Source organism: Scyliorhinus canicula, chromosome 10, assembly GCF_902713615.1.
Source record: "Scyliorhinus canicula chromosome 10, sScyCan1.1, whole genome shotgun sequence".
NCBI lineage: Eukaryota > Metazoa > Chordata > Chondrichthyes > Carcharhiniformes > Scyliorhinidae > Scyliorhinus > Scyliorhinus canicula.
In genome coordinates, this window is record NC_052155.1 from 2,991,747 (window position 1) to 3,011,235 (window position 19,489).

The following is a 19,489-nucleotide window of genomic DNA, read 5'->3' on the forward strand; positions in this document are numbered from 1 at the left end:
GATTTCTTTCTCTGAATTCAAATATCACCATCTGCCATGGCGGGATTCGAACCTGGGATTCGAACCCGGGTCCCCAGGGTATGACTCTGCGTCTCTGGATTACTAGTCTAGCGACAATACCACTACCCCACTGCCTCCCCTTGAACAATCTTGTCCACCTCGATCAGGTCAACCCTCAATCTTCTCTGCTCCAGCGAAAACAACCCAAGCCTATCCAACCTCTCTTCATAACTGAAATGTTCCATCCCAGGCAGTATCCTGGTGAATCTCCTCTGCACCCCCTCCAGTACAATCACATCCTTCCTATAATGTGGCGACCAGAACTGCACACAGTACTCCAGCTGTGGCCTCACCAATGTTCTATACAACTCCAGCATGACCTCCCTGCTTTTGTAATCTATGCCTCGATTGATAAAGGCAAGTGTCCCATGTGCCTTTTTCACCACCCCATTAACCTGCCCTTCTGCCTTCAGAGATCCATGGACAAACACGCCAAGGTCCCTTCGTTCCTCGGAACTTCCCAGTGTCAGACCTTTCATTCCTTGTCACATTACACCTTCCAAAGTGTATCACCTCACGCTTTTCAGGATTAAATTCCATCTGCCAATCATCCCGTCGATATTTTCCTGTTACCCAAGACACTCGACCCCATTGTCTGTCCAGCCCTGTCAGAATTTTATATGTTTCAATCAGATCTCCTTTCATTCTTGTCAACGTGAATACAGGCCAGGGGACCCAATCTCTCCTCACACGACAATCCTGACATTCCAGCAATACGTCTGGTGAAGCTTGCTACACTCCCTCTATGACAAGTACGTCCTTTCTTAGATAGGGAGACCATAAACTGCACACAGTACTCCAGGGGTGGTCTCAACAAGGGGTGGTGATAGTGATGGAGCCGGAAACACTGTTCTCTTTGTCAGATTACACTGGCAAACTCACTGAGCCATTCAGTTTATTGGGGGGAAGGGGAAGGGAAAGGGGCCAGCACAGAGTGAGTTAGGCACCAACTCAGTTATTAGAACAGAATGAACACACCTACCAGAAGGTAAAGACTGCCACTATCCCGAAGGTCACCAGTAGCTGTACCATTAAGATGGCATAAACCTGGTGGGAGTACAAGAATTGACAACAGTCACCTTATATCATTATGTAAAACATTCACCTGCCATCCGGAGCAGAGAAAAGGATGCTCTCCGGAGAGACAGATCGATGGTCAGGGAGGAAGGGAGCATTGGTGATGGAGGGAGTGAGGAAAAAGGGCCATTGGAGTAAACGTGAGCAGGGTCAGACTGAGAAACAGTGGGTGGCCAGCACCAGGGTGAATGTGGCAAAGGCTGTCTGCGGGATCAAGGGCCTGGGTGGGGTGGTGCCAAGGGCGGGAGGCAAGGGCCGGGGCGGAGGGGCAAGGGCCGGGGCGGAGGGGCAAGGGCCGGGGCGGAGGGGCAAGGACCGGGGCAGAGGGGGCAGGGATCGGGGCAGAGGGGGCCGGTGCGGAGGGGGCAGGGATGGTGCGGAGGGGGCAGGGATGGTGCGGAGGGGGCAGGGGCTGGTGCGGTGGGGCAGGGGCCGGTGCGGAGGGGGCAGGGGCCGGTGCGGAGGGGGCAGGGATGGTGCGGAGGGGGCAGGGATGGTGCGGAGGGGGCAGGGGCTGGTGCGCAGGGGCCGGTGCGCAGGGGGCAGGGGCCGGTGCGGAGGGGGCAGGGGCCGGTGCGGAGGGGGCAGGGGCCGGTGCGGAGGGGGCAGGGGCCGGTGCGGAGGGGGCAGGGATGGTGCGGAGGGGGCAGGGATGGTGCGGAGGGGGCAGGGATGGTGCGGAGGGGGCAGGGGCCGGTGCGGAGGGGGCAGGGGCCGGTGCGGTGGGGCAGGGGCCGGTGCAGAGGGGGCAGGGGCCGGTGCAGAGGGGGCAGGGGCCGGTGCAGAGGGGGCAGGGGCCGGTGCAGAGGGGGCAGGGGCCGGTGCAGAGGGGGCAGGGGCCGGTGCAGAGGGGGCAGGGGCCGGTGCAGAGGGGGCAGGGGCCGGTGCAGAGGGGGCAGGGGCCGGTGCAGAGGGGGCAGGGGCCGGTGCAGAGGGGGGAAGTGGCCGGTGCGGAGGGGGCATGGGCTGGTGCGGAGGGGGCAGGGGCCGGGCGGAGGGGGCCGGTGCGGAGGGGGCATGGGCCGGTGCGGAGGGGGCAGGGGCCGGTGCGGAGGGGGCAGGGGCCGGTGCGGAGGGGGCAGGGGCCGGTGCGGAGGGGGCAGGGGCCGGTGCGGAGGGGGCAGGGGCCGGTGCGGAGAGGGCAGGGATGGTGCGGAGGGGGCAGGGATGGTGCGGAGGGGGCAGAGGGCGGTGCGGAGGGGGCAGGGGCCGGTGCGGAGAGGGCAGGGATGGTGCGGAGGGGGCAGAGGGCGGTGCGGAGGGAGCAGGAGCTGGTGCGGAGGGGGCAAGGGGCCGGTGCGGAGGGGGCAGGGGCCGGAGCGGAGGGGGCAGGGGCCGGTGCGGAGGGGGCAGGGGCCGGTGCGGAGGGGGCAGGGGCCGGTGCGGAGGGGGCAGGGGCCGGTGCGGAGGGGGCAGGGGCCGGTGCGGAGGGGGCAGGGGCCGGTGCGGAGGGGGCAGGGGCCGGTGCGGAGGGGGCAGGGGCCGGTGCGGAGGGGGCAGGGGCTGGTGCGGAGGGGGCAGGGGCCGGTGCGGAGGGGGCAGGGGCCGGTGCGGAGGGGGCAGGGGCCGGTGCGGTGGGGCAGGGGCCGGTGCGGAGGGGGCAGGGGCCGGTGCAGAGGGGGCAGGGGCCGGTGCAGAGGGGGCAGGGGCCGGTGCAGAGGGGGCAGGGGCCGGTGCAGAGGGGGCAGGGGCCGGTGCAGAGGGGGCAGGGGCCGGTGCAGAGGGGGCAGGGGCCGGTGCAGAAGGGGCAGGGGCCGGTGCAGAAGGGGCAGGGGCCGGTGCAGAGGGGGGAAGTGGCCGGTGCGGAGGGGGCATGGGCTGGTGCGGAGGGGGCAGGGGCCGGGCGGAGGGGGCCGGTGCGGAGGGGGCATGGGCTGGTGTGGAGGGGGCAGGGGCCGGTGCGGAGGGGGCAGGGGCCGGTGCGGAGGGGGCAGGGGCCGGTGCGGAGGGGGCAGGGGCCGGTGCGGAGAGGGCAGGGATGGTGCGGAGGGGGCAGGGATGGTGCGGAGGGGGCAGAGGGCGGTGCGGAGGGGGCAGGGGCCGGTGCGGAGAGGGCAGGGATGGTGCGGAGGGGGCAGAGGGCGGTGCGGAGGGAGCAGGAGCTGGTGCGGAGGGGGCAAGGGGCCGGTGCGGAGGGGGCAGGGGCCGGTGCGGAGGGGGCAGGGGCCGGGGCGGAGGGGGCAGGGGCCGGGGCGGAGGGGGCAGGGGCCGGTGCGGAGGGGGCAGGGGCCGGTGCGGACGGGGCAGGGGCCGGTGCGGAGGGGGGCAGGGGCCGGTGCGGAGGGGGCAGGGGCCGGTGCGGAGGGGGCAGGGGCCGGTGCGGAGAGGGCAGGGGCCGGTGCGGTGGGGCAGGGGCCGGTGCGGAGGGGGCAGGGGCCGGTGCGGAGGGGCAGAGGGCGGTGCGGTGGGGGCAGGGGCCGGTGCGGAGGGGGCAGGGGCCGGTGCGGAGGGGGCAGGGGCCGGTGCGGAGGGGGCAGGGGCCGGTGCGGAGGGGGCAGGGGCCGGTGCGGAGGGGGCAGGGGCCGGTGCGGAGGGGGCAGGGGCCGGTGCGGAGGGGGCAGGGGCCGGTGCGGAGGGGGCAGGGGCCGGTGCGGAGGGGGCAGGGGCCGGTGCGGAGGGGGCAGGGGCCGGTGCGGAGGGGGCAGAGGGTGGTGTGGTGGGGCAGGGGCCGGTGCGGAGGGGGCAGGGGCTGGTGCGGAGGGGGCAGAGGGCCGGTGCGGAGGGGGCAGAGGCCGGTGCGGAGGGGGCAGGAGCCGGTGCGGAGGGGGCAGGAGCCGGTGCGGAGGGGGCAGGGGCCGGTGCGGAGGGGGCAGAGGCTGGTGCGGAGGGGGGCAGGGACCGGGGCAGAGGGGGCAGGGACCGGGGCAGAGGGGGCAGGGACCGGGGCAGAGGGGGCAAGGGGCCGGTGCACAGGGGGCAGGGGCCGGTGCACAGGGGGCAGGGGCCGGTGCGGTGGAGGTAGAGGGCAGTGTGGTGGGGCAGGGGCCGGTGCGGAGGGGGCAAGGGGGGTTGCGGAGGGGGCAAGGGGCCGGTGCGGAGGGGGCAAGGGGCCGGTGCGGAGGGGGCAGGGGCCGGTGCGGTGGGGCAGAGGGCGGTGTGGTGGGGCAGGGGCCGGTGCGGAGGGGGCAGGGGCCGGTGCGGAGGGGGCAGGGGCCGGTGCGGTGGGGCGGGGGCCGGTGCGGAGGGGGCAGGGGCCGGTGCGGAGGGGGCAGGGGGCCGGTGCGGAGGGGGCAGGGGCCGGTGCGGAGGGGGCAGAGGGCGGTGCGGAGGGGCAGAGGGCGGTGCGGAGGGGGCAGGGGCCGGTGCGGAGGGGGCAGGGGCCGGTGCGGAGGCGGCAGGGGCCGGTGCGGAGGGGGCAGGGGCCGGTGCGGAGGGGGCAGGGGCCGGTGCGGAGGGGGCAGGGGCCGGTGCGGAGGGGGCAGGGGCCGGTGCGGTGGGGCAGGGGCCGGTGCGGAGGGGGCAGGGGCCGGTGCGGAGGGGGCAGGGGCCGGTGCGGAGGGGGCAGGGGCTGGTGCGGAGGGGGCAGAGGGCGGTGCGGAGGGGGCAGGGGCAGGTGCGGAGGGGGCAGGGGCCGGTGCGGAGGGGGCAGGGGCCGGTGCGGAGGGGGCAGGGGCCGGTGCGGAGGGGGCAGGGACCGGTGCGGAGGGGGCAGGGGCCGGTGTGGAGGGGGCAGGGGCCGGTGCGGAGGGGGCAGAGGCTGGTGCGGAGGGGGGCAGGGACCGGGGCAGAGGGGGCAGGGACCGGGGCAGAGGTGGCAAGGGGCCGGTGCACAGGGGGCAGGGGCCGGTGCACAGGGGGCAGGGGCCGGTGCGGTGGAGGCAGAGGGCGGTGTGGTGGGGCAGGGGCCGGTGCGGAGGGGGCAAGGGGCCGGTGCGGAGGGGGCAAGGGGCCGGTGCGGAGGGGGCAAGGGGCCGGTGGGGGGGGGGCAGGGGCCGGTGCGGTGGGGGCAGAGGGCGGTGTGGTGGGGCAGGGGGCGGTGCGGAGGGGGCAGGGGGCGGTGCGGAGGGGGCAGGGGCCGGTGTGGAGGGGGAAAGGGGCCGGTGCGGAGGGGGCAGAGGGCGGTGCGGAGGGGGCAGGGGCCGGTGCGGAGGGGGCAGGGGCCGGTGCGGAGGGGGCAGGGGCCGGTGCGGAGGGGGCAGGGGCCGGTGCGGAGGGGGCAGGGGCCGGTGCGGAGGGGGCAGGGGCCGGTGCGGAGGGGGGCAGGGGCCGGTGCGGAGGGGGCAGAGGGCGGTGTGGTGGGGCAGGGGCCGGTGCGGAGGGGGCAGGGGCCGGTGCGGAGGGGGCAGAGGCCGGTGCGGAGGGGGCAGAGGCCGGTGCGGAGGGGGCAGGAGCTGGTGCGGAGGGGGCAGGGGCCGGTGCGGAGGGGGCAGGGGCCGGTGTGGAGGGGGCAGGGGCCGGTGCGGAGGGGGCAGAGGCTGGTGCGGAGGGGGGCAGGGACCGGGGCAGAGGGGGCAGGGACCGGGGCAGAGGGGGCAGGGACCGGGGCAGAGGGGGCAAGGGGCCGGTGCACAGGGGGCAGGGGCCGGTGCACAGGGGGCAGGGGCCGGTGCGGTGGAGGCAGAGGGCGGTGTGGTGGGGCAGGGGCAGGGGCCGGTGCGGAGGGGGCAAGGGGCCGGTGCGGAGGGGGCAAGGGGCCGGTGCGGAGGGGGCAAGGGGCCGGTGCGGGGGGGGCAGGGGCCGGTGCGGTGGGGGCAGAGGGCGGTGTGGTGGGGCAGGGGGCGGTGCGGAGGGGGCAGGGGGCGGTGCGGAGGGGGCAGGGGCCGGTGTGGAGGGGGCTGGGGCCGGTGCGGAGGGGGCCGGTGCGGAGGGGGCAGAGGCCGGTGCGGAGGGGGCAGGGGCCGGTGCGGAGGGGGCAGGGGCCGGTGCGGAGGGGGCAGGGGCCGGTGCAGTGGGGCAGGGGCCGGTGCGGAGGGGGCAGGGGCCGGTGCGGAGGGGGCAGGGGCCGGTGCGGAGGGGGCAGGGGCCGGTGCGGAGGGGGCAGGGGCCGGTGCGGAGGGGGCAGGGGCCGGTGCGGAGGGGGCAGGGGCCGGTGCGGTGGGGCAGGGGCCGGTGCGGTGGGGCAGGGGCCGGTGCGGAGGGGGCAGGGGCCGGTGCGGAGGGGGCAGGGGCCGGTGCGGAGAGGGCAAGGGGCCGGTGCGGAGGGGGCAGAGGCCGGTGCGGAGGGGGCAGGGGCCGGTGCGGAGGGGGCAGGGGCCGGTGCGGAGGGGGCAGGGGCCGGTGCGGAGGGGGCAGGGGCCGGTGCGGAGGGGGCAGGGGCCGGTGCGGAGGGGGGGGCCGGTGCGGAGGGGGCAGGGGCCGGTGCGGAGGGGGCAGAGGGCGGTGCGGAGGGGGCAGAGGGCGGTGCGGAGGGGGCAGGGGCCGGTGCGGAGGGGGCAGGGGCCGGTGCGGAGGGGGCAGGGGTCGGTGCGGTGGGGCAGGGGCCGTTGCGGAGGGGGCAGGGGCCGGTGCGGTGGGGCAGGGGCCGTTGCGGAGGGGGCAGGGGCCGGTGCGGTGGGGGCCGGTGCCGGTTCGTGGGGGGCAGGGGCCGGTGCGGAGGGGGTGTGACAGAGAGAGTTCTAGCACCACTTTTTCTCACCTTAAGTTGCCCAATTTTCCCACATGACACCAACATACCTTCTGGATAAACATGTGCCGTATCTTCCGGTTGTTCCAGGAATCTGTAGCAAATGCATCAATGCTCCCAGTGCTGCTGGGATCTGAAAACCGGCTGAACCTGGAAGCTCCATACCCACTGCTGTACCCAGGATCTACAGAGCAAAGCAAAAGGCAAACACTGAGTCCCGACTAAATTCTAACCGGTAACAACTGCTTTACATTCAAACATTCACATTCTCATTGCAGCTACAGTGCAGGTTAGTCACAACAAAAAGCTCACTTTATAAAGTTTAACACTGGGGTACAGTACTGGTGGGGATGGGTCTGTCACTGTATAACACTGGGGTATAGTCCTGGTGGGGACGGGTCTGTCACTGTATAACACTGGGGTACAGTACTGGTGGGGACGGGTCTGTCACTGTATAACACTGGGGTACAGTACTGGTGGGGATGGGTCTGTCACTGTATAACACTGGGGTATAGTCCTGGTGGGGACGGGTCTGTCACTGTATAACACTGGGGTACAGTACTGGTGGGGACGGGTCTGTCACTGTATAACACTGGGGTACAGTACTGGTGGGGACAGGTCTGTCACTGTATAACACTGGGGTACAGTACTGGTGGGGACAGGTCTGTCGCTGTATAACACTGGGGTACAGTACTGGTGGGGACGGGTCTGTCACTGTATAACACTGGGGTACAGTACTGGTGGGGACGGGTCTGTCACTGTATAACACGGGTACAGTACTGGTGGGGACGGGTCTGTCACTGTATAACACGGGTACAGTACTGGTGGGGACGGGTCTGTCACTGTATAACACTGGGGTACAGTACTGGTGGGGATGAGTCTGTCACTGTATAACACTGGGGTACAGTACTGGTGGGGAAGGGGCTATCACTGTATAACACTGGGGTACAGTACTGGTGGGGATGTGTCTGTCACTGTATAACACTGGGGTACAGTACTGGTGGGGATGGGTCTGTCACTGTATAACACTGGGGTACAGTACTGGTGGGGATGTGTCTGTCACTGTATAACACTGGGGTACAGTACTGGTGGGGATGGGTCTGTCACTGTATAACACTGGGGTACAGTACTGGTGAGGACGGGTCTGTCACTGTATAACACTGGGGGACAGTCCTGGTGGAGATGGGTCTGTCACTGTATAACACTGGGGTACAGTACTGGTGAGGATGGGTCTGTCACTGTATAACACGGGGGGACAGTCCTGGTGGAGATGGGTCTGTCACTGTATAACACTGGGGTACAGTACTGGTGGGGATGGGTCTGTAACTGTATAACACTGGGGTACAGTACTGGTGGGGATGGGTCTGTCACTGTATAACACTGGGGACAATCCTGGTGGGGATGGGTCTGTCACTGTATAACACTGGGGTACAGTACTGGTGGGGACGGGTCTGTCACTGTATAACACTGGGGTACAGTACTGGTGGGGACGGGTCTGTCACTGAATAACACTGGGGTACAGTACTGGTGGGGACGGGTCAGTCACTGTATAACACTGGGGTACAGTACTGGTGGGGACGGGTCTGTCACTGTATAACACTGGGGTACAGTACTGGTGGGGACAGGTCTGTCACTGTATAACACTGGGGTACGGTACTGGTGGGGACAGGTCTGTCACTGTATAACATAAGAACATAAGAACATAAGAACTAGGAGCAGGAGTAGGCCATCTGGCCCCTCGAGCCTGCTCCGCCATTCAATTAGATCATGGCTGATCTTTTGTGGACTCAGCTCCACTTTCCGGCCCGAACACCATAACCCTTAATCCCTTTATTCTTCAAAAAACTATCTATCTTTACCTTAAAAACATGTAATGAAGGAGCCTCAACTGCTTCACTGGGCAAGGAATTCCATAGATTCACAACCCTTTGGGTGAAGAAGTTCCTCCTAAACTCAGTTCTAAATCTACTTCCCCTTATTTTGAGGCTATGCCCCCTAGTTCTGCTGTCACCCGCCAGTGGAAACAACCTGCCCGCATCTATCCTATCTATTCCCTTCATAATTTTAAATGTTTCTATAAGATCCCCCCTCATCCTTCTAAATTCCAACGAGTACAGTCCCAGTCTACTCAACCTCTCCTCATAATCCAACCCCTTCAGCTCTGGGATTAACCTAGTGAATCTCCTCTGCACACCCTCCAGTGCCAGTACGTCCTTTCTCAAGTAAGGAGACCAAAACTGAACACAATACTCCAGGTGTGGCCGCACTAACACCTTATACAATTGCAACATAACCTCCCTAGTCGTAAACTCCATCCCTCTAGCAATGAAGGACAAAATTCCATTTGCCTTCTTAATCACCTGTTGCACTTGTAAACCAACCTTCTGTGACTCATGCACTAGCACACCCAAGTCTCTCTGAACAGCGGCATGCTTTAATATTTTATCGTTTAAATAATAATCCCGTTTGCTGTTATTCCTACCAAAATGGATAACACGGGTACAGTACTGGTGGGGACGAGTCTGTCACTGTATAACACTGGGGTACAGTACTGGTGGGGATGTGTCTGTCACTGTATAACACTGGGGTACAGTACTGGTGGGGAAGGGTCTATAACTGTATAACACTGGGGTACAGTACTGGTGGGGATGTGTCTGTCACTGTATAACACTGGGGTACAGTACTGGTGGGGATGGGTCTGTCACTGTATAACACTGGGGTACAGTACTGGTGGGGATGTGTCTGTCACTGTATAACACTGGGGTACAGTACTGGTGGGGATGGGTCTGTCACTGTATAACACTGGGGTACAGTACTGGTGAGGACGGGTCTGTCACTGTATAACACTGGGGGACAGTCCTGGTGGAGATGGGTCTGTCACTGTATAACACTGGGGTACAGTACTGGTGAGGACGGGTCTGTCACTGTATAACACTGGGGTACAGTACTGGTGGGGATGGGTCTGTAACTGTATAACACTGGGGTACAGTACTGGTGGGGACGGGTCTGTCACTGTATAACACTGGGGTACAGTACTGGTGGGGACGGGTCTGTCACTGTATAACACTGGGGTACAGTACTGGTGGGGACGGGTCTGTCACTGAATAACACTGGGGTACAGTACTGGTGGGGACGGGTCAGTCACTGTATAACACTGGGGTACAGTACTGGTGGGGATGGGTCTGTCACTGTATAACACTGGGGTACAGTACTGGTGGGGATGGGTCTGTCACTGTATAACACTGCGGTACAGTACTGGTGGGGACGGGTCTGCCACTGTATAACACTGGGGTACAGTACTGGTGGGGATGGGTCTGTCACTGTATAACACTGGGGTACAGTACTGGTGGGGATGGGTCTGTCACTGTATAACACTGGGGTACAGTACTGGTGAAGACGGGTCTGTCACTGTATAACACTGGGGTACAGTACTGGTGGGGATGGGTCTGTAACTGTATAACACTGGGGTACAGTACTGGTGGGGACGGGACTGTCACTGTATAACACTGGGGTACAGTACTGGTGGGGACGGGTCAGTCACTGTATAACACTGGGGTACAGTACTGGTGGGGACGGGTCAGTCACTGTATACCACTGGGGTACAGTACTGGTGGGGACGGGTCTGTCACTATATAACACTGGGGTACAGTACTGGTGGGGATCGGTCTGTCACAGTTTAACACTGGGGTACAGTACTGGTGGGGACGGGTCTGTCACTGTATAACACTGGGGTACTGTACTGGTGGGGAGGGGTAAGTCACTGTCTAACACTGGGGTACAGTACTGGTGGGGAAGGGTCTGTCACTGTATAACACTGGGGTACAGTACTGGTGGGGACGGGTCTGTCACTGTCTCACACTGGGGTACAGTACTGGTGGGAACGGGTCAGTCACTGTATAACACTGGGGTACAGTACTGGTGGGGACGGGTCTGTCACTGTATAACACTGGGGATACAGTACTGGTGGGGATGGGTAAGTCACTGTATAACACTGGGGTACAGTACTGGTGGGGACGGGTAAGTCACTGTATAACACTGGGGTACAGTACTGATGGGGACGGGTCTGTCACAGTTTAAAACTGGGGTACAGTACTGGTGGGGATGGGTCTGTCACTGTATAACACTGGGTACAGTACTGGTGGGAATGGGTCTGTCACTGTATAACACTGGGGTACAGTACTGGTGGGGATCGGTCTGTCACAGTTTAACACTGGGGTGCAGTACTGGTGGGGACGGGTCAGTCACTGTATAACACTGGGGTACAGTACTCTTGGAGACTGGTCTGTCACTGTATACCACTGGGGTACAGTACTGGTGGGGATGGGTCTGTTACTGTATAACACAGGATACAGTCCTGGTGGGGACGGGTCTGTCACTGTATAACACTGGGGTACAGTACTGGTGGGGATGGGTCTGTCACTGTATACCACTGGGATACAGTACTGGTGGAGACTGGTCTGTCACTGTATACCACTGGGGTGCAGTACTGGTGGGGAAGGGTCTATCACTGTATAACACTGGGGTACAGTACTGGTGGGGATGGGTCTGTCACTGTATAACACTAGGGTACAGTACTGGTGGGGATGGGTCTGTCACTGTATACCACTGGGGTGCAGTACTGGTGGGGAAGGGTCTATCACTTTATAACACTGGGGTACAGTACTAGTGGGGATGGGTCTGTCACTGTATAACACTAGGGTACAGTACTGGTGGGGATGGGTCTGTCACTGTATAACACTGGGGTACAGTACTGGTAGGGACAGGTCTGTCACTGTATAACACTGGGGTACAGTACTGGTGGGGATGGGTCTGTAACTGTATAACACTGGGGTACAGTACTGGTGGGGACGGGTCTGTCACTGTATAACACTGGGGTACAGTACTGGTGGGGACGGGTCAGTCACTGTATAACACTGGGGTACAGTACTGGTGGGGATGGGTCTGTCACTGTATAACACTGGGGTACAGTACTGGTGGGGATGGGTCTGTCACTGTATAACACTGCGGTACAGTGCTGGTGGGGACGGGTCGGTCACTGTATAACACTGGGGTATAGTCCTGGTGGGGACGGGTCTGTCACTGTATAACACTGGGGTACAGTACTGGTGGGGACGGGTCTGTCACTGTATAACACTGGGGTACAGTACTGGTGGGGACAGGTCTGTCACTGTATAACACTGGGGTACAGTACTGGTGGGGACAGGTCTGTCGCTGTATAACACTGGGGTACAGTACTGGTGGGGACGGGTCTGTCACTGTATAACACTGGGGTACAGTACTGGTGGGGACGGGTCTGTCACTGTATAACACGGGTACAGTACTGGTGGGGACGGGTCTGTCACTGTATAACACGGGTACAGTACTGGTGGGGACGGGTCTGTCACTGTATAACACTGGGGTACAGTACTGGTGGGGATGGGTCTGTCACTGTATAACACTGGGGTACAGTACTGGTGGGGAAGGGGCTATCACTGTATAACACTGGGGTACAGTACTGGTGGGGATGTTTTCTGTCACTGTATAACACTGGGGTACAGTACTGGTGGGGATGGGTCTGTCACTGTATAACACTGGGGTACAGTACTGGTGGGGATGTGTCTGTCACTGTATAACACTGGGGTACAGTACTGGTGGGGATGGGTCTGTCACTGTATAACACTGGGGTACAGTACTGGTGAGGACGGGTCTGTCACTGTATAACACTGGGGGACAGTCCTGGTGGGGATGGGTCTGTCACTGTATAACACTGGGGTACAGTACTGGTGAGGATGGGTCTGTCACTGTATAACAAGGGGGGACAGTCCTGGTGGAGATGGGTCTGTCACTGTATAACACTGGGGTACAGTACTGGTGGGGACAGGTCTGTCACTGTATAACACTGGGGTACAGAACTGGTGGGGATGGGTCTGTCACTGTATAACACTGGGGTACAGTACTGGTGGGGATGGGTCTGTCACTGTATAACACTGGGGGACAATACTGGTGGGGATGGGTCTGTCACTGTATAACACTGGGGTACAGTACTGGTGGGGACGGGTCTGTCACTGTATAACACTGGGGTACAGTACTGGTGGGGACGGGTCTGTCACTGAATAACACTGGGGTACAGTACTGGTGGGGACGGGTCGTCACTGTATAACACTGGGGTACAGTACTGGTGGGGACGGGTCTGTCACTGTATAACACTGGGGTACAGTACTGGTGGGGACAGGGTCTGTCACTGTATAACACTGGGGTACAGTACTGGTGGGGACGGGTCTGTCACTGTATAACACTGGGGTACAGTACTGGTGGGGACGGGTCAGTCACTGTATAACACTGGGGTACAGTACTGGTGGGGATGGGTCTGTCACTGTATAACACTGGGGTACAGTACTGGTGGGGATGGGTCTGTCACTGTATAACACTGCGGTACAGTGCTGGTGGGGACGGGTCGGTCACTGTATAACACTGGGGTATAGTCCTGGTGGGGACGGGTCTGTCACTGTATAACACTGGGGTACAGTACTGGTGGGGACGGGTCTGTCACTGTATAACACTGGGGTACAGTACTGGTGGGGACAGGTCTGTCACTGTATAACACTGGGGTACAGTACTGGTGGGGACAGGTCTGTCGCTGTATAACACTGGGGTACAGTACTGGTGGGGACGGGTCTGTCACTGTATAACACTGGGGTACAGTACTGGTGGGGACGGGTCTGTCACTGTATAACACGGGTACAGTACTGGTGGGGACGGGTCTGTCACTGTATAACACGGGTACAGTACTGGTGGGGACGGGTCTGTCACTGTATAACACTGGGGTACAGTACTGGTGGGGATGAGTCTGTCACTGTATAACACTGGGGTACAGTACTGGTGGGGAAGGGGCTATCACTGTATAACACTGGGGTACAGTACTGGTGGGGATGTTTTCTGTCACTGTATAACACTGGGGTACAGTACTGGTGGGGATGGGTCTGTCACTGTATAACACTGGGGTACAGTACTGGTGGGGATGTGTCTGTCACTGTATAACACTGGGGTACAGTACTGGTGGGGATGGGTCTGTCACTGTATAACACTGGGGTACAGTACTGGTGAGGACGGGTCTGTCACTGTATAACACTGGGGGACAGTCCTGGTGGAGATGGGTCTGTCACTGTATAACACTGGGGTACAGTACTGGTGAGGATGGGTCTGTCACTGTATAACACGGGGGGACAGTCCTGGTGGAGATGGGTCTGTCACTGTATAACACTGGGGTACAGTACTGGTGGGGACAGGTCTGTCACTGTATAACACTGGGGTACAGTACTGGTGGGGATGGGTCTGTCACTGTATAACACTGGGGTACAGTACTGGTGGGGATGGGTCTGTCACTGTATAACACTGGGGGACAATCCTGGTGGGGATGGGTCTGTCACTGTATAACACTGGGGTACAGTACTGGTGGGGACGGGTCTGTCACTGTATAACACTGGGGTACAGTACTGGTGGGGACGGGTCTGTCACTGAATAACACTGGGGTACAGTACTGGTGGGGACGGGTCAGTCACTGTATAACACTGGGGTACAGTACTGGTGGGGACGGGTCTGTCACTGTATAACACTGGGGTACAGTACTGGTGGGGACAGGTCTGTCACTGTATAACACTGGGGTACAGTACTGGTGGGGACAGGTCTGTCACTGTATAACATAAGAACATAAGAACATAAGAACTAGGAGCAGGAGTAGGCCATCTGGCCCCTCGAGCCTGCTCCGCCATTCAATTAGATCATGGCTGATCTTTTGTGGACTCAGCTCCACTTTCCGGCCCGAACACCATAACCCTTAATCCCTTTATTCTTCAAAAAACTATCTATCTTTACCTTAAAAACATGTAATGAAGGAGCCTCAACTGCTTCACTGGGCAAGGAATTCCATAGATTCACAACCCTTTGGGTGAAGAAGTTCCTCCTAAACTCAGTTCTAAATCTACTTCCCCTTATTTTGAGGCTATGCCCCCTAGTTCTGCTGTCACCCGCCAGTGGAAACAACCTGCCCGCATCTATCCTATCTATTCCCTTCATAATTTTAAATGTTTCTATAAGATCCCCCCTCATCCTTCTAAATTCCAACGAGTACAGTCCCAGTCTACTCAACCTCTCCTCATAATCCAACCCCTTCAGCTCTGGGATTAACCTAGTGAATCTCCTCTGCACACCCTCCAGTGCCAGTACGTCCTTTCTCAAGTAAGGAGACCAAAACTGAACACAATACTCCAGGTGTGGCCGCACTAACACCTTATACAATTGCAACATAACCTCCCTAGTCGTAAACTCCATCCCTCTAGCAATGAAGGACAAAATTCCATTTGCCTTCTTAATCACCTGTTGCACTTGTAAACCAACCTTCTGTGACTCATGCACTAGCACACCCAAGTCTCTCTGAACAGCGGCATGCTTTAATATTTTATCGTTTAAATAATAATCCCGTTTGCTGTTAATCCTACCAAAATGGATAACACGGGTACAGTACTGGTGGGGACGAGTCTGTCACTGTATAACACTGGGGTACAGTACTGGTGGGGATGTGTCTGTCACTGTATAACACTGGGGTACAGTACTGGTGAGGACGGGTCTGTCACTGTATAACACTGGGGGACAGTCCTGGTGGAGATGGGTCTGTCACTGTATAACACTGGGGTACAGTACTGGTGAGGACGGGTCTGTCACTGTATAACACTGGGGTACAGTACTGGTGGGGATGGGTCTGTAACTGTATAACACTGGGGTACAGTACTGGTGGGGACGGGTCTGTCACTGTATAACACTGGGGTACAGTACTGGTGGGGACGGGTCTGTCACTGTATAACACTGGGGTACAGTACTGGTGGGGACGGGTCTGTCACTGTATAACACTGCGGTACAGTACTGGTGGGGACGGGTCTGCCACTGTATAACACTGGGGTACAGTACTGGTGGGGATGGGTCTGTCACTGTATAACACTGGGGTACAGTACTGGTGGGGATGGGTCTGTCACTGTATAACACTGGGGTACAGTACTGGTGAAGACGGGTCTGTCACTGTATAACACTGGGGTACAGTACTGGTGGGGATGGGTCTGTAACTGTATAACACTGGGGTACAGTACTGGTGGGGACGGGTCTGTCACTGTATAACACTGGGGTACAGTACTGGTGGGGACGGGTCAGTCACTGTATAACACTGGGGTACAGTACTGGTGGGGACGGGTCAGTCACTGTATACCACTGGGGTACAGTACTGGTGGGGACGGGTCTGTCACTATATAACACTGGGGTACAGTACTGGTGGGGATCGGTCTGTCACAGTTTAACACTGGGGTACAGTACTGGTGGGGACGGGTCTGTCACTGTATAACACTGGGGTACTGTACTGGTGGGGAGGGGTAAGTCACTGTCTAACACTGGGGTACAGTACTGGTGGGGAAGGGTCTGTCACTGTATAACACTGGGGTACAGTACTGGTGGGGACGGGTCTGTCACTGTCTCACACTGGGGTACAGTACTGGTGGGGACGGGTCAGTCACTGTATAACACTGGGGTACAGTACTGGTGGGGACGGGTCTGTCACTGTATAACACTGGGGATACAGTACTGGTGGGGATGGGTAAGTCACTGTATAACACTGGGGTACAGTACTGGTGGGGACGGGTAAGTCACTGTATAACACTGGGGTACAGTACTGATGGGGACGGGTCTGTCACAGTTTAAAACTGGGGTACAGTACTGGTGGGGATGGGTCTGTCACTGTATAACACTGGGGTACAGTACTGGTGGGAATGGGTCTGTCACTGTATAACACTGGGGTACAGTACTGGTGGGGATCGGTCTGTCACAGTTTAACACTGGGGTGCAGTACTGGTGGGGACGGGTCAGTCACTGTATAACACTGGGGTACAGTACTCTTGGAGACTGGTCTGTCACTGTATACCACTGGGGTACAGTACTGGTGGGGATGGGTCTGTTACTGTATAACACAGGATACAGTCCTGGTGGGGACGGGTCTGTCACTGTATAACACTGGGGTACAGTACTGGTGGGGATGGGTCTGTCACTGTATACCACTGGGATACAGTACTGGTGGAGACTGGTCTGTCACTGTATACCACTGGGGTGCAGTACTGGTGGGGAAGGGTCTATCACTGTATAACACTGGGGTACAGTACTGGTGGGGATGGGTCTGTCACTGTATAACACTAGGGTACAGTACTGGTGGGGATGGGTCTGTCACTGTATACCACTGGGGTGCAGTACTGGTGGGGAAGGGTCTATCACTTTATAACACTGGGGTACAGTACTAGTGGGGATGGGTCTGTCACTGTATAACACTAGGGTACAGTACTGGTGGGGATGGGTCTGTCACTGTATAACACTGGGGTACAGTACTGGTGGGGACAGGTCTGTCACTGTATAACACTGGGGTACAGTACTGGTGGGGATGGGTCTGTAACTGTATAACACTGGGGTACAGTACTGGTGGGACGGGTCTGTCACTGTATAACACTGGGGTACAGTACTGGTGGGGACGGGTCAGTCACTGTATAACACTGGGGTACAGTACTGGTGGGGATGGGTCTGTCACTGTATAACACTGGGGTACAGTACTGGTGGGGATGGGTCTGTCACTGTATAACACTGCGGTACAGTGCTGGTGGGGACGGGTCGGTCACTGTATAACACTGGGGTACAGTACTGGTGGGGACGGGTCTGTCACTGTATAACACTGGGGTACAGTACTGGTGGGGACGGGTCAGTCACTGTATAACACTGGGGTACAGTACTGGTGGGGACGGGTCAGTCACTGTATACCACTGGGGTACAGTACTGGTGGGGATGGGTCTGTCACTATATAACACTGGGGTACAGTACTGGTGGGGATCAGTCTGTCACTGTATAACACTGGGATACAGTAGTGGTGGGGACGGGTCAGTCACTGTATAACACTGGGGTACAGTACTCTTGGAGACTGGTCTGTCACTGTATACCACTGGGGTACAGTACTGGTGGGGATGGGTCTGTTACTGTATAACACAGGATACAGTCCTGCTGGGGACGGGTCTGTCACTGTATAACACTGGGGTACAGTACTGGTGGGGATGGGTCTGTCACTGTAGACCACTGGGATACAGTACTGGTGGGGACGGGTCAGTCACTGTATAACACTGGGGTACAGTACTCTTGGAGACTGGTCTGTCACTGTATACCACTGGGGTACAGTACTGGTGGGGATGGGTCTGTTACTGTATAACACAGGATACAGTCCTGGTGGGGACGGGTCTGTCACTGTATAACACTGGGGTACAGTACTGGTGGGGATGGGTCTGTCACTGTATACCACTGGGGTGCAGTACTGGTGGGGAAGGGTCTGTTACTCTATAACACGGGGGTGCAGTACTGGTGGGGAAGGGTCTGTTACTCTATAACACGGGGGTACAGTACTGGTGGGGACGGGTCTGTCGCTGTATAACACTGGGGTACAGTCCTGGTGGGGACGGGTCTGTCACTGTATAACACTGGGATACAGTACTGGTGTTTCATAGGATTTACAGTGCAGAAGGAGGCCATTCGGCCCATCGAGTCTGCACCGGCTCTTGGAAAGAGCACCCTACCCAAGGCCAACACCTCCACTCTATCCCATAACCCAGTAACCCCACCCAACACTAAGGGCAATTTTGGACACTAAGGGCAATTTATCATGGCCAATCCACCTAACCTGCACATCTTTGGACTGTGGGAGGAAACCGGAGCACCCGGAGGAAACCCACGCACACACGGGGAGGATGTGCAGACTCCGCACAGACAGTGACCCAAGCCGGGAATCGAACCTGGGACCCTGAAGCTGTGAAGCAATTATGCTATCCACAATGCTACCGTGCTGCCTCAATGCTACCGTGCTGCCACAATGCTACCGTGCTGCCCTATTTCAGCAGGGCCAATGAACAAACTCACCATGGTGGGGATGGGTCTGTCACTGTATAACACTGGGGTACAGTACTGGTGGGGACGGGTCTGTCACTGTATAACACTGAGGTACAGTACTGGTGGGGACGGGTCTGTCACTGTATAAAAATGGGGTACAGTACTGGTGGGGATGGATCTGTCACTGTATAACACTGGGGTACAGTAGTGGTGGGGACGGGTCTGTCACTGTGTAACACTGGGGTACAGTACTGGTGGGGACGGGTCTGTCACTGTATAACAATGGGGTACAGTACTGGTGGGGATGGATCTGTCACTGTATAACACTGGGGTACAGTACTGGTGGGGATGGGTCTGTCACTGTATAACACTGGGTACTGTACTGGTGGGGATGGGTCTGTCACTGTATAACACTGGGGTACAGTACTGGTGGGGACAGGTCTGTCACTGTATAACACTGGGGTACAGTACTGGTGGGGACGGGTCTGTCACTGTATAACACTGGGGTACAGTACTGGTGGGGACGGGTCTGTCACTGTATAAAAATGGGGTACAGTACTGGTGGGGATGGATCTGTCACTGTATAACACTGGGGTACAGTAGTGGTGGGGACGGGTCTGTCACTGTGTAACACTGGGGTACAGTACTGGTGGGGACGGGTCTGTCACTGTATAACAATGGGGTACAGTACTGGTGGGGATGGATCTGTCACTGTATAACACTGGGGTACAGTACTGGTGGGGATGGGTCTGTCACTGTATAACACTGGGTACAGTACTGGTGGGGATGGGTCTGTCACTGTATAACACTGGGGTACAGTACTGGTGGGGACAGGTCTGTCACTGTATAACACAGGGGTACAGT

The 19,489-nt window shown here is 59.8% G+C and overlaps 1 protein-coding gene across 5 annotated transcripts in view; it reads right to left on the reverse strand.

The window, feature by feature from the left end:
* faim2a (Fas apoptotic inhibitory molecule 2a) overlaps positions 1 to 19,489 on the reverse strand; it is a 394,729-nt gene that overhangs the window by 69,528 nt on the left and 305,712 nt on the right. For all 5 annotated transcript variants that reach the window (XM_038808517.1, XM_038808516.1, XM_038808515.1 and 2 more), the window contains exons 3-4: positions 6,751 to 6,884; positions 1,043 to 1,107 (exon numbers count right to left, since the gene is read on the reverse strand). In XM_038808517.1, the coding sequence (XP_038664445.1) occupies positions 1,043 to 1,107; positions 6,751 to 6,884 (199 nt within the window). The remainder of the gene's footprint in view (positions 1 to 1,042; positions 1,108 to 6,750; positions 6,885 to 19,489) is intronic.